This window comes from Oncorhynchus mykiss, chromosome 18 (genome assembly GCF_013265735.2).
Source record: "Oncorhynchus mykiss isolate Arlee chromosome 18, USDA_OmykA_1.1, whole genome shotgun sequence".
Classification (NCBI taxonomy): domain Eukaryota; kingdom Metazoa; phylum Chordata; class Actinopteri; order Salmoniformes; family Salmonidae; genus Oncorhynchus; species Oncorhynchus mykiss.
This window is the reverse complement of record NC_048582.1, coordinates 68,949,581-68,965,017: the sequence shown is the minus strand read 5'-3', so window position 1 is coordinate 68,965,017 and position 15,437 is coordinate 68,949,581. Positions and strand designations below refer to the sequence as shown.

Below are 15,437 nucleotides of genomic sequence, written 5' to 3'. Positions count from 1 at the left end.
TGGGGGGGGGGGGGTGAGAGACGTGGTGGGGGGGGGGGGGGTGAGAGACGTGGTGGGGGGGGGTGAGAGACGTGGTGGGGGGGGGGGGGTGAGAGACGTGGTGGGGGGGGGGGGTGAGAGACGTGGTGGGGGGGGGGTGAGAGACGTGGTGGGGGGGGGGGGGTGAGAGACGTGGTGGGGGGGGGTGAGAGACGTGGTGGGGGGGGGGTGAGAGACGTGGTGGGGGGGTGAGAGACGTGGTGGGGGGGGGGTGAGAGACGTGGTGGGGGGGGTGAGAGACGTGGTGGGGGGGGGTGAGAGACGTGGTGGGGGGGGGTGAGAGACGTGGTGGGGGGGGGTGAGAGACGTGGTGGGGGGGGGTGAGAGACGTGGGGGGTGAGAGACGTGGGGGGGGTGAGAGACGTGGGGGGGGGGGGTGAGAGACGCGGGGGGGGAAGAGAGATGGGGGGGGGGGAGAGACGGAGTGGGAAGAAAGGAGGGATGGACGGGGAGGGAGATATGGACGGGGGAGGGAGAGAAGGACGGGGGAGGGAGATATGGACGGGGGAAGGAGAGACGGACGTGAGGGGTGGGGGGGAGAAAGAGAGATGCGGGGGGGAGAAAGCGAGACGCGGGGGGGAGAGCGACGTGAGGGGGAGAGAGCCGCTAGGCTGGTGGGGGGGAGGGAGAAAGAGGGGGGGAGGGAGAGGGGGAGGGAGAGACGTAGTAGGGAGGGAGAGATGGACGGGGGGAGAGAGACGCGAGGGGGTGGGGGGAGGGAGAAAGAGGGGGGAGAGAGAGACGCGAGGGGGTGGGGGGAGAGAGAGGGGGAGGGAGAGACGGACGGGGGGGGAGAAAGAGAGACGGACGGGGGGGAGAAATAGAGACGGGGTAGGGAGAGACGGAGGGAGGGAGGGAGGGAGAGACGGAGGGAGGGAGGGAGAGACGGAGGGAGGGAGGGAGAGACGGAGGGAGGGAGGGAGAGACGGAGGGAGGGAGGGAGAGACAGAGTAGGGAGGGAGAGACGGAGGGAGAGACGAACTGGGGGGGAGGGAAAGACAGAGTGGGGAGGGGGGGAGAAAGAGAGATGGGGGGGAAAGAGAGATGGGGGGGAGAAAGAGAGATGGGGAGGGAGGGAGAGACTGACGGGGGAGTGAGAGACAGGGGAGGGAGGGAGTTACGGACAGGAGGAGGGAGGGAGAGATGGACGGAGGGGGGAGGGAGAGATGGACGGAGGGGGGAGGGAGAGACGGACGGAGGGGGGAGGGAGAGACGGACGGACGGAGGGGGGAGGGAGAGACGGACGGACGGAGGGGGGAGGGAGAGACGGACGGAGGGGGGAGGGAGAGACGGACGGGGGAGGGAGGGAGAGACGGACGGGGGAGGGAGGGAGAGACGGACTGGGGGTAGGGAGAGACGGACAGGAGGAGATCTAATAGAGTGAAAGAAGGTATGGAGAGAGAGGTAGTTAACATGGATGTAAAGAGAAAGTTGGATGTTTAGTGAATGGAAGAGTGAGGAAGTGAGAAGAGGTGTAGAGGAATGGAGAGTAAAGGAGAGAGAGAGGAGAATAACATAGTATCATGACCGGTCCATTCTCTCTCCGTTAAACATGCTGCTCACATAGCATCTTTCTCTCTCTCTCTCTCTGCATCGCTCTCTCTGCATCTCTCTCTCTGCATCTCTCTCTCTATCTCTCTCGCTCTCTGCGTCTCTTTCTCTCTCTCTCTGTGTCTCTCTTTCTCTCTCTGCGTCTCTCTCTCTCTCTGCGTCTCTCTTTCTCTCTCTCTCTCTCTGCGTCTCTTTCTCTCTCTCTGCGTCTCTTTCTCTCTTTCTCTCTCTCTCTCTGCGTCTCTTTCTCTCTCTCTGCGTCTCTCTCTCTCTCTGCGTCTCTCTTTCTCTCTCTCTCTCTGCGTCTCTTTCTCTCTCTCTGCGTCTCTCTCTCTCTCTGCGTCTCTTTCTCTCTCTCTCTGTGTCTCTCTTTCTCTCTCTGTGTCTCTTTCTCTCTCTCTCTGTGTCTCTTTCTCTCTCTCTCTGTGTCTCTTTCTCTCTCTCTCTGTGTCTCTTTCTCTCTCTCTCTGCGTCTCTTTCTCTCTCTCTGCGTCTCTCTCTCTCTCTGCGTCTCTCTTTCTCTCTCTCTCTCTGCGTCTCTTTCTCTCTCTCTGCGTCTCTCTTTCTCTCTCTCTCTCTGCGTCTCTTTCTCTCTCTCTCTCTGCGTCTCTTTCTCTCTCTCTCTGTGTCTCTTTCTCTCTCTCTCTGTGTCTCTTTCTCTCTCTGTGTCTCTTTCTCTCTCTCTCTGTGTCTCTTTCTCTCTCTCTCTGCGTCTCTCTCTCTCTGCGTCTTTCTCTCTCTCTCTGCGTCTTTCTCTCTCTCTCTGCGTCTCTTTCTCTCTCTCTCTGCGTCTCTCTTTCTCTCTCTCTCTCTGCGTCTCTTTCTCTCTCTGCGTCTCTCTCTCTCTCTCTCTCGCTCTGCGTCTCGTTTTCTCTCTCTCTGCGTCTCTCTGTGTCTCTCTCTGCATCTCTCTCTCTCTCTGCATCTCTCTCTCTGCATCTCTCTCTCTCTCTTTGCATCTCTCTAGCATCATTTCCTGATTGTCCCTCGCTCCCTCCCTCCCCCGCTCTCTGTTCCTTTCTCTCTCACCCCCCTTTTCCTCCCCTCCTTTCTCTTCAGCCCTCCTACTTTCCATCCATCTGTCTCTGTTTCTCTCCCACAGGCTCATATTCTCCCTCCTTTATCTCCTCTTCTCACCATCTCTCTCTCACTCCTTACGGATTTCAGAGTGGTGACTGTCTGTGTGTGTGTGCGAGGGGGAGGGGAGTGATGATAGCTGATGGGCCTTAACTGCTCAGACAAGATATCTAATTATCCCTAGAGAGAGAGAGGGGAGGGACTTCCTATGAGCCTATCATCAGCTCTCTGATCACTTGCCTTGTATACTTTTAAATCAATATATGTAGTTCATATACCCCCCCCAAACACACGTTTGCCTTCATAATAAAATTGTATTCGTAACATGTCCCAAATTCAACCTTAGAGTGAAACACTTACTTACAAGCCCTTAAATAAATAACTGCATTGTTGGTTTTCTCCTAAATTTCGTGATATCCAATTGGTATATTCTCATCATTGGAACTCCTGTATGGACTCGGGAGAGAGGCGAAGGTCGAGAGGCGTGCGTCCCTCGAAACCCAACCAAGCCTCACTGCTTCTTGACACGATGCCCGCTTAACCCAGAAGACAGCCGCACCAAAGTGTCGGAGGAAACGCCGTTACACCTGGTGACCGTGTCAGCGTGCATTGCACCCAGCCCGCCACAGGGAGTCGCTAGTTTGCGATGGGACAAGGACATCCCTGCCGGCCAAACCCTCCCCTAACCCGGACGACGCTGGGACGACGCTGGGCCAAATGTGCGCCGCCCCATGAGTCATCCCGGTCGCGGCCCGGCTACGACAGAGCCTGGACTCAAACCCAGAATCTCTAGTGGCACAGCTAGCCCTGCGATGCACAATGCTTTAGACCACTGCGCCACTCGGGAGGCCCTAACAATGCAGTTTTAAGATCAGTAAGAACTGCCTCAATTCGTCGGGGCATGGACTCTACAAGGTGTCAAGCGTTCCACAGGGAATGCTGGCCCATGTTGACTCCAATGCTTCCCACAGGTGTGGCACGTTGGCTGGATGTTCTTTGGGTGGTGGACCGTTCTTTATACACACAGGGTAGCCTAGTGGTTAGAGCGTTGGACTAGTAACCGGAAGGTTGCGAGTTCAAACCCCCGAGCTGACAAGGTACAAATCTGTCGTTCTGCCCCTGAACAGGCAGTTAACCCACTGTTCCTAGGCCGTCATTGAAAATAAGAATTTGTTCTTAACTGACTTGCCTGGTTAAATAAAGGTAAAATAAAAATAAATAAATAAAAACTGTTGGGTATAAAAAAAACAGCAGCGTTGCAGTTCTTGACACATTCATATAAAAAGCTAACCTCCCCTATTATTGTGAGAGGTTAGCATGTCTTGGGGTTATGATATAAAATGCTAACCTCCCCTATTATTGTGAGAGGTTAGCATGTCTTGTTGGGTATGATATAAAATGCTAACCTCCCCTATTATTGTAATGGTGAGAAGTTAGCATGTCTTGGGGGTATGATATAAAATGCTAACCTCCCCTGTTATTGTAATGGTGAGAAGTTAGCATGTCTTGGGGGTATGATATAAAATGCTAACCTCCCCTGTTATTGTAATGGTGAGAAGTTAGCATGTCTTGGGGGGTTATGATTTAAAATGCTAACCTCCCCTGTTATTGTGAGAGGTTAGCATGTCTTGTTGGGTATGATATAAAATGCTAACCTCCCCTGTTATTGTAATGGTGAGAAGTTAGCATGTCTTGGGGGTATGATATAAAATGCTAACCTCCCCTGTTATTGTAATGGTGAGAAGTTAGCATGTCTTGGGGGGTTATGATTTAAAATGCTAACCTCCCCTGTTATTGTGAGAGGTTAGCATGTCTTGTTGGGTATGATATAAAATGCTAACCTCCCCTGTTATTGTAATGGTGAGAGGTTAGCATGTCTTGTTGGGTATGATATAAAATGCTAACCTCCCCTGTTATTGTAATGGTGAGAGGTTAGCATGTCTTGGGGGTATGATATTTGTGCGTTTTAATGATGAGTGAGAAAGTTATTTTATTTATCGTGGTAGTATCCACATGAAGTGGTAGTATCCCACATTAATGAAGTGTTTAGAAACATTATATTGTTATTTAAAGTGTGTGTGTGTTATTTATTAGGGTAAATCAGTGTTTCCTTAACCAGCTCACATAGAAGACGTGTACAGCAGAGAGAAGCTGCCTGTCATAGTAGGAGGAACTAACTACTACATAGAATCACTGCTGTGGAGAGTACTGATGGATGAAGGGGTAAGAGCCACACTCCTCACCCCTAACTCACCCCTACATCAGTCATTGCTGTGGAGAGTACTGATGGATGAAGGGGTAAGAGCCACACTCCTCACCCCCCCCCCCCCCCCCCCCCCCACCCCTAACTGGGTATACAGGGGGAAGAAGTAACCTCTCCGTGACTTCTCCCCCACCATTTCGCTCCTTCTCCCTTCAAAATATGGGAAGATAATGTGAAGAGCACCTGATGATGCAATTTAATGTCAACTCACTTTATTCTAATTTGCTTTCTTTACTTCTCTCTACTTCTGTCCCTCGCTCTCTTTTTCTCTCTCCTGGTCTCTTTCCATTTCGCTTTCTTTTTTCTCTCTCTCTCTCTCTCTTTTGCTCCGCTCTCCTCGTTCTCTCTCTTTTTCTCTGCTCTCCTCGTTCTCTCTCTCTCTCTCTTTCTCTGCTCTCCTCGTTCTCTCTCAGCATGAGAATGAAGGAGAGGGGAAGAAAGGCGGGTCTCTTGACGGGAAGGCGGAGCTCGAGAAACTGGGCGGGGCTGAGCTCCACAGGAGACTGACCGAGGTCGATCCTGAAATGGCCTCCATGCTACATCCTCACGACACACGCAAGATTGCCAGGTAGGCTGGTACTACGTGTTAGCCGGGTGGGCTGGTACTGCGTGGTAGCCAGGTGGGCTGGTACTGCGTGGTAGCCGGGTGGGCTGGTACTGCGTGGTAGCCGGGTGGGCTGGTACTGCGTGGTAGCCAGGTGGGCTGGTACTGCGTGGTAGCCGGGTGGGCTGGTACGGCGTGGTAGCCGGGTGGGCTGGTACGGCGTGGTAGCCGGGTGGGCTGGTACGGCGTGGTAGCCGGGTGGGCTGGTACGGCGTGGTAGCCGGGTGGGCTGGTACGGCGTGGTAGCCGGGTGGGCTGGTACGGCGTGGTAGCCGGGTGGGCTGGTACGGCGTGGTAGGCTGGTACGGCGTGGTAGGCTGGTACTGCGTGTTAGCCGGGTGGGCTGGTACTGCGTGTTAGCCGGGTGGGCTGGTACTGCGTGTTAGCCGGGTGGGCTGGTACTGCGTGTTAGCCGGGTGGGCTGGTACTGCGTGTTAGCCGGGTGGGCTGGTACTGCGTGTTAGCCGGGTGGGCTGGTACTGCGTGTTAGCCGGGTGGGCTGGTACTGCGTGTTAGCCGGGTGGGCTGGTACTGCGTGTTAGCCGGGTGGGCTGCTACTGCGTGTTAGCCGGGTGGGCTGCTACTGCGTGTTAGCCGGGTGGGCTGGTACTGCGTGTTAGCCGGGTGGGCTGGTACTGGTTGTATATTATTGACACTCTGTTCCACATCACTTATTCATGCCTGGGTGCACTGTGTGCTGTGAAGAGACAAACCTCACCCGACACAAACTGTTTCCTCCTGTCATTTCCTGTCAGTAGAGGAACAGTGTCACACACACACACACACACACACACACCCAGCCGAGGAGGAGCACCCTGTGACCCAACCCTCAATCTCACAGGTTCTAGACAGGCTGTTCTGACATACTGTACCCCCTCTCTGTAAGTATGTGTGTCATAAAAACACCATCCTGTCAATGAGCTGAGAGGTTGCTAAATTTACTGGGCACAGAGTAGGCACCTGCCCCAACCCATCACATCATCTGATGACTCAGAGTAGACATCAGCCCCAACCCGTCACGCCTGCCCCAACCCATCACATCATCTGATGACTCAGACTAGACATCTGCCCCAACCCATCACATCATCTGATGACTCAGAGTAGACATCAGCCCCAACCCGTCACACCTGCCCCAACCCATCACATCATCTGATGAGTCAGAGTAGGTGCCTGCCCCAACCCATCACATCATCTGATGAGTCAGAGTAGGTACCTGCCCCAACCCATCACATCATCTGATGAGTCAGAGTAGGCACCTGCCCCAACCCATCACATCATCTGATGACTCAGACTAGACATCTGCCCCAACTCTTCACATCATCTGATGACTCAGACTAGACATCAGCCCCAACCATCATGTCTAGTCTGAGTCATCGGATGATATCAGCCCCAATCCATCACATCATCTGATGACTCAGACTAGACATCAGCCCCAACCCGTCACGCCTGCCCCAACCCATCACGTCATCTGATGAGTCAGAGTAGGCACCTGTCCCAACCATCATACTTGCCCTAACCCATCACATCATCTGATGACTCAGAGTAGACATCTGCCTCGACCCATCACATCATCTAATAAAGCGGAATAGACACCTGCCTGACCCATCATGTCATTTAATGGCACAGGGTAGACACCAGCCCCGACCTATCACATCATCTAATGAAGCGGAATAGACACCTGCCTGACCCATCATGTCATTTAATGGCACAGGGTAGACACCAGCCCCGACCTATCACATCATCTAATGGCACAGGGTAGACACCAGCCCCGACCTATCACATCATCTAATGACACAGAGTAGACACCAGCCCCAACCCATCACATTTGCCCCAACACATTTGCCCCAACCCGTCACATCCTCTGGCAGAGCAGACACCCGACCCATCACATCATCTAATGAGGGTAGACACCTGTCAGGAGAATTTTCCATTTTCCATAATGATAACGAAACAATTATTTAAGCTTTGACCGATCCCCGAGGTTTGTAAGACCCTGGGTTTAATAATAATTAGGCAAAGACTCAGCTTCTGGAGTCTTTATAACCCCCTCTACGTGTGTGTGTGTGTGTGTGTGTGTGTGTGTGTATACAGACACACACACACAGACAGACAGGTTTATCACTTTTCTACCAGCCTTGGCAGTTTCTCGACGTTCCTTGGAAGGATCCTCTTTCCTGTTGTCCTTTGTTCTCTCAACTCTCACACCACTACACAGCAACACAATGGTCTAGTCACACATATTATGGAATTATGACTACTAACACATTTCATACAATTATTATGATTTCAGGGTGGAATCCTTTAGTCATTACTTTAAATATATAAATTCCCGTATCAGCACCTTTCCCAACTGATCACATCATCTGAGAGTAGACACCAGCCCCGACCCATCACATCTAATGTCAAGAAATCTGTTGTTTTTTCCCCCCTCCATTTTATTTGTATTTCTATGTCCTCTTATGTTCATCTGTGAAAGAGGGCGGGACTCTCACTGTGTCCTGTTTTGATTGACACCTCTAGGAGCCTACAGGTGCATGCGGACACAGGCGTGCCTCACAGCCATTGGTTGGAGGAGCAGAGAGGGCAGGAGGGGGGAGATGTGCTGGGGGGGCCACTGAGGTACCCAGACCCCTGTATCTTCTGGTTACATGCTGACATGGAGGGTAAGGAACCCCCCCCCCCCCCCCCCCCCCTTTCCCCAAAGTGTCTCATATTGTTTTCTTAGCTCAGTAAAGTTACTTTCAGATGATCAGGACACCAAAGTGCAAAATATGCTAAGATAAAGGGATATTCACTTGCATTGGGTTTTTGGATGCGAACGCTAATAAGTTAGCATTTGTAGACAGTGGCCAAAATCATAGCTTGGGTTACTGTATTAACGTGGGTTAGGAAACCAATATGTTTTAAGTGTCTAATTTGGATGAGCTACCCTTCAACCACCGACTCTCCTTGTCTGTCTTTAGCCATAGATGAGCGCTTGGACCGGCGTGTGGATCAGATGCTGTTGACAGGCCTGATAGACGAGCTCAGAGATTTCCACCTGAGATTCAACCAGCAGAAGATTCAGGACCAGAGGTGGGTGTGGTCGTGTTGCCACGGGGTCAGATGACGCTGGGTCGTGTTGCCACGGGGTCAGATGACGCTGGGTCGTGTTGCCACGGGGTCAGTAAACGCTGGGTCGTGTGGCCACGGGGTCAGATAACGCTGGGTCGTGTTGCCACGGGGTCAGATGACGCTGGGTCGTGTTGCCACGGGGTCAGATGACGCTGGGTCGTGTTGCCACGGGGTCAGATGACGCTGGGTCGTGTTGCCACGGGGTCAGATGACGCTGGGTCGTGTTGCCACGGGGTCAGATGACGCTGGGTCGTGTTGCCACGGGGTCAGATGACGCTGGGTCGTGTTGCCACGGGGTCAGATGACGCTGGGTCGTGTTGCCACGGGGTCAGATGACGCTGGGTCGTGTTGCCACGGGGTCAGATAACGCTGCGTCCTGTTGCCACGGGGTCAGATAACGATGCGTCCTGTTGCCACGGGGTCAGATAACGCTGCGTCCTGTTGCCACGGGGTCAGATAACGCTGCGTAGTGCTCTTTCAGCCACGTATTGATTTGACCAATGATTGTGTGAGACTCTTAGGTGTGGTCACAGGGACTTGATGGCATATTTCCTTAGGATGCTGCTCTACCCACTGACTCCCTCCTTCAGCAACCCCCCTTTGACTGCGGTCACCAATCTGCAAGGTCAATCCTCGTACAACGACATCCCCCCCCCCCCCCCCCCCACTCTCTCTTCTTCTCTCTTCTTTACTTCCCCTCAAGTGTCCTCTCTTTTCTATCTCCATATCCCTTCCATTCTTCTCTCTCTTGCCCTCTACTGATGCACATCATCTCTCTCGAGGGGGGGGGGGGGGGGGGGGGGGGGGGAGTTAGGGAGAGAGGGGGGGGGGGGGGTTAGGGAGAGAGAGAGAGGGGGGTGGGGTTAGGGAGAGAGTTCTATTATGGAGCCAGTGTGAGTCAGCAGATTGACACAGCTCTAGGGTGTGGCTGCTGCACTCACTCACACCACCACTGAACTGCAATAAAGTAGAGCCACAATGGCATCCGGTCAGAGCTGCAGTGGCATGCAGACTGTATTGTGCTAGTACGTTTAGAGATGGAAACTGAGCTCATATGATTGACACTCAATGAAACCACATTGCCTCCCCCTCTTTCTGTAGCAGTTCAGTCTCATCAATGATTTAGAAGGAGAAATAAGGCAGAAACTCCCTTTAGCATAGTAGCAGGCAACACAGGCAAGACATGTCTCTCCCTCTCTGTCGTCGGGGGCCAGGTGATGCTTTTGAATAATTCAGGGGTAGTGTACAAGTGTACACTTCATGTAGAAGGGTATAGAATCCGATCACAACCAATGTCTCTCTCGTCAGGACCAGAGGACAACGTCTCAGCAGGCTTCACGTCTCTGTCCAGCAGCATCATGAGACTCTGTGTCCGTCTGTCTCCTGTCTCTCTGTGTCTCCCGGCCTGACCCCTACTGTAGAGTGATAGGGAAGGAGGGAGGTTTCAGAGAGCGTGTGATGGATTAGAGAGATGAAGACATTGCCCCTGGTTGTCTAGTCTAGCTCAAGACTGTGTGACACTGTTGTTATTTTTGGAGGACTTGATGACAATTATATATGTAATGATACTGCTATAATCATATGTTACTACTGTTCACCACTTCCTCCCTCCCTCTCTCTCTGTCACCCCCTTGCTCAGTGTCTCCTTATCTCCTCCTTCTCTCTCTCTCTCTCTCTCCTCCTTTCTCCTTCTCTCTCTCCTCTCTCCTCCTCTCTCTCTGTCTCAGTCAGGACTACCAGCATGGTATATTCCAGTCTATAGGTTTTAAGGAGTTCCATGAGTACCTGACATGTCCTGATGAGACGACACAGGAGGTCCGAGAGACACTCCGGAACCAAGGTGTGTGTGTGTGTTTGAGAGACACTCCGGAACCAAGGTGTGTGTGTGTGTTTGAGAGACACTCCGGAACCAAGGTGTGTGTGTGTGTGTTTGAGAGACACTCCGGAACCAAGGTGTGTGTGTGTGTGTTTGAGAGACACTCCGGAACCAAGGTGTGTGTGTGTTTGAGAGACACTCCGGAACCAAGGTGTGTGTGTGTGTGTGTGTTTGAGACACTCCGGAACCAAGGTGTGTGTGTGTTTGAGAGACACTCCGGAACCAAGGTGTGTGTGTGTTTGAGAGACACTCCGGAACCAAGGTGTGTGTGTGTTTGGGAGACACTCCGGAACCAAGGTGTGTGTGTGTGTTTGAGAGACACTCCGGAACCAAGGTGTGTGTTTGCGTTCCAGGGTTTAGGTTAGGAAGATGTGGTACCATTCATTTGACCGGAAGAATTTAAATGTACCATAAATTGACCAGACCCATGAACATTTATTCCCTAATCTGATTAGGGCGTCCAGCCACGTTTCTCACTATGACAGAAATCACATTTTAATAATGAATAATAATTAATTTTAACAGAACATTCTTACCGAATTCTGTTGAGCAATTTGTAGATATTAGATGACATAGGCTGCGTGTCCATAAGGTTATGGAAAGCTTTTTCTAAAGTAAATTGAATTAAATTTCCAAAATTATATAGCCTCATTAGCTTACTCATGTTTATTCAGAAATAAATAAAATCATTGATTTGACCACAGAGGATCATTTTAGAGGATCATTTAGCTCTAAACTGTGGTTTGTTTTAAATCGCATAGCCTTCAATCAGAAGGACCGGCAATTTGGGCAGCGCTCGCTGCAAATACCAAGGAGACGATTTGTAGAGTTGCAACTGTCAGTGAAAAGCAGAACGATCCGTCCAGACATATCGCAATATTTAAAAATACAAGCACGGAGAAAGCTTGTTTTTCGAAAGCAAATTTGCTGTAAAGAGAAGACGATGAGAAAGACTCCCTGCTGAGTCTGCATCCTCACTGTCTCATCATTGGGTCAGGGACACTTCCTCCGGGTCAGACGGAGGTCATGTTGTATTTGTGTTCTCATAGGGCTCACATATGGGATCGGACATCGTTTTATTGATCTGTTAATGTCAGCCGAATAGGCTAGCCTGTCATGTGTGTCATATTTAAAGAAATATGTCTTTAGCTAATGTCTTTAGTCATATAAAGTCTTTAGTCATATAAAGTCTTTAGTCATATAAAGTCTTTAGTCATATAATGTCTTTAGTCATATAAAGTCTTTAGTCATATAAAGTGTTGTAGAATGGCATGAAATGTGATTTATAAAAGGCCAACATTATTCAAAGAAAGATAGAGGAAGAAATCTGATCAGCCTACTCTTGAGTTATATTATTTGCATAAATTATGAATATTCAATCTCCTCATCACATTCTGAATAGTGTAGAAAAACACGCTTCATAACATGTAGTAAAAAGTTCAGGTTTCAAGCAATTATGTGTTTTCAAAATGTATACTACCTCCAGCATATTGCAATGTTGTGTGGGACATTCTGAGGCCTGCCTAGTCAATGTTGTGTGGGACGTGATGAGGCCTGATGATGCCTGCCTAGTCAACGTTGTGTGGGACGTGATGAGGCCTGATGAGGCCTGCCTAGTCAACGTTGTGTGGGACGTGATGAGGCCTGCCTAGTTAACGTTGTGTGGGACGTGATGAGGCCTGCCTAGTCAACGTTGTGTGGGACGTGATGAGGCCTGATGATGCCTGCCTAGTCAACGTTGTGTGGGACGTGATGAGGCCTGATGAGGCCTGCCTAGTTAACGTTGTGTGGGACGTGATGAGGGCCTGCCTAGTTAACGTTGTGTGGGACGTGCTGAGGCCTGCCTAGTTAACGTTGTGTGGGACGTGATGAGGCCTGATGATGCCTGCCTAGTCAACGTTGTGTGGGACGTGATGAGGCCTGATGAGGCCTGCCTAGTCAACGTTGTGTGGGACGTGATGAGGCCTGATGAGGCCTGCCTAGTTAACGTTGTGTGGGACGTGATGAGGCCTGCCTAGTTAACGTTGTGTGGGACGTGATGAGGCCTGATGATGCCTGCCTAGTCAACGTTGTGTGGGACGTGATGAGGCCTGATGAGGCCTGCCTAGTCAACGTTGTATGGGACGTGATGAGGCCTGATGAGGCCTGCCTAGTTAACGTTGTATGGGACGTGATGAGGCCTGCCTAGTTGCCTATACACTTGAAGGGGGAATGGGAAGTGCGCTTCAATTAGCAGTTGGGGAAATAACAATAGCTGCTCTTTTTAATAGTGGGCATATTTGTATTTATTTTTTTATAATTTTTTTTTTTACATGTGATTTGATTCAAAATTGTTGGGCAATGACTGGTCGTATTCAACCACGTTTCACTCCAGCGGTGACAAACAGCTGTTGGCGCCGTGTCCTCGGCTCTCACTGGTATTTACCTCAGTCAACAGCTGTTGGCGCCGTGTCCTCGGCTCTCACTGGTATTTACCTCAGTCAACAGCTGTTGGCGCCGTGTCCTCGGCTCTCACTGGTATTTACCTCAGTCAACAGCTGTTGGCGCCGTGTCCTCGGCTGTCACTGGTATTTACCTCAGTCAACAGCTGTTGGCGCCGTGTCCTCGGCTCTCACTACGGACACTGGTATTTACCTCAGTCAACAGCTGTTGGCGCCGTGTCCTCGGCTCTCACTGATATTTACCTCAGTCAACAGCTGTTGGCGCCGTGTCCTCGGCTCTCACTGGTATTTACCTCAGTCAACAGCTGTTGGCGCCGTGTCCTCGGCTCTCACTGGTATTTACCTCAGTCAACAGCTGTTGGTGCCGTGTCCTCGGCTGTCACTGGTATTTACCTCAGTCAACAGCTGTTGGCGCCGTGTCCTCGGCTCTCACTACGGACACTGGTATTTACCTCAGTCAACAGCTGTTGGCGCCGTGTCCTCGGCTCTCACTGATATTTACCTCAGTCAACAGCTGTTGGCGCCGTGTCCTCGGCTCTCACTACAGACACTGGTATTTACCTCAGCCAACAGCTGTTGGCGCCGTCTCCTCGGCTCTCACTGGTATTTACCTCAGTCAACAGCTGTTGGCGCCGTGTCCTCGGCTCTCACTACAGACACTGGTATTTACCTCAGCCAACAGCTGTTGGCGCCGTCTCCTCGGCTCTCACTGGTATTTACCTCAGTCAACAGCTGTTGGCGCCGTGTCCTCGGCTCTCACTGGTATTTACCTCAGTCAACAGCTGTTGGCGCCGTGTCCTCGGCTGTCACTGGTATTTACCTCAGTCAACAGCTGTTGGCGCCGTGTCCTCGGCTCTCACTGGTATTTACCTCAGTCAACAGCTGTTGGCGCCGTGTCCTCGGCTCTCACTGGTATTTACCTCAGTCAACAGCTGTTGGCGCCGTGTCCTCGGCTCTCACTGGTATTTACCTCAGTCAACAGCTGTTGGTGCCGTGTCCTCGGCTCTCACTACAGACACTGGTATTTACCTCAGTCAACAGCTGTTGGCGCCGTGTCCTCGGCTCTCACTGGTATTTACCTCAGTCAACAGCTGTTGGCGCCGTGTCCTCGGCTCTCACTGGTATTTACCTCAGTCAACAGCTGTTGGCGCCGTGTCCTTGGCTCTCACTACAGACACTGGTATTGACCTCAGCCAACAGCTGTTGGCGCCGTGTCCTCGGCTCTCACTGGTATTTACCTCAGTCAACAGCTGTTGGCGCCGTGTCCTCGGCTCTCACTACGGACACTGGTATTTACCTCAGTCAACAGCTGTTGGCGCCGTGTCCTCGGCTCTCACTGATATTTACCTCAGTCAACAGCTGTTGGCGCCGTGTCCTCGGCTCTCACTGGTATTTACCTCAGTCAACAGCTGTTGGCGCCGTGTCCTCGGCTGTCACTGGTATTTACCTCAGTCAACAGCTGTTGGCGCCGTGTCCTCGGCTCTCACTACGGACACTGGTATTTACCTCAGTCAACAGCTGTTGGCGCCGTGTCCTCGGCTCTCACTGATATTTACCTCAGTCAACAGCTGTTGGCGCCGTGTCCTCGGCTCTCACTGGTATTTACCTCAGTCAACAGCTGTTGGCGCCGTGTCCTCGGCTCTCACTGGTATTTACCTCAGTCAACAGCTGTTGGTGCCGTGTCCTCGGCTGTCACTGGTATTTACCTCAGTCAACAGCTGTTGGCGCCGTGTCCTCGGCTCTCACTACGGACACTGGTATTTACCTCAGTCAACAGCTGTTGGCGCCGTGTCCTCGGCTCTCACTGATATTTACCTCAGTCAACAGCTGTTGGCGCCGTGTCCTCGGCTCTCACTACAGACACTGGTATTTACCTCAGCCAACAGCTGTTGGCGCCGTCTCCTCGGCTCTCACTGGTATTTACCTCAGTCAACAGCTGTTGGCGCCGTGTCCTCGGCTCTCACTACAGACACTGGTATTTACCTCAGCCAACAGCTGTTGGCGCCGTCTCCTCGGCTCTCACTGGTATTTACCTCAGTCAACAGCTGTTGGCGCCGTGTCCTCGGCTCTCACTGGTATTTACCTCAGTCAACAGCTGTTGGCGCCGTGTCCTCGGCTGTCACTGGTATTTACCTCAGTCAACAGCTGTTGGCGCCGTGTCCTCGGCTCTCACTGGTATTTACCTCAGTCAACAGCTGTTGGCGCCGTGTCCTCGGCTCTCACTGGTATTTACCTCAGTCAACAGCTGTTGGCGCCGTGTCCTCGGCTCTCACTGGTATTTACCTCAGTCAACAGCTGTTGGTGCCGTGTCCTCGGCTCTCACTACAGACACTGGTATTTACCTCAGTCAACAGCTGTTGGCGCCGTGTCCTCGGCTCTCACTGGTATTTACCTCAGTCAACAGCTGTTGGCGCCGTGTCCTCGGCTCTCACTGGTATTTACCTCAGTCAACAGCTGTTGGCGCCGTGTCCT

The 15,437-nt window shown here is 51.9% G+C and overlaps 1 protein-coding gene across 2 annotated transcripts in view; it reads left to right on the top strand.

The window, feature by feature from the left end:
• Window positions 1–15,437, top strand: part of trit1 (tRNA isopentenyltransferase 1) — a 57,899-nt gene that overhangs the window by 31,486 nt on the left and 10,976 nt on the right. The window contains exons 3-7 of one of the 2 annotated variants that reach the window (XM_036953605.1): window positions 4,792–4,965; window positions 5,344–5,498; window positions 8,055–8,197; window positions 8,498–8,609; window positions 10,376–10,488. In XM_036953605.1, coding sequence (XP_036809500.1) covers window positions 4,792–4,965; window positions 5,344–5,498; window positions 8,055–8,197; window positions 8,498–8,609; window positions 10,376–10,488 — 697 coding nt within the window. The remainder of the gene's footprint in view (window positions 1–4,791; window positions 4,966–5,343; window positions 5,499–8,054; window positions 8,198–8,497; window positions 8,610–10,375; window positions 10,489–15,437) is intronic. The other variant, XM_036953606.1, reaches the window with a different exon arrangement.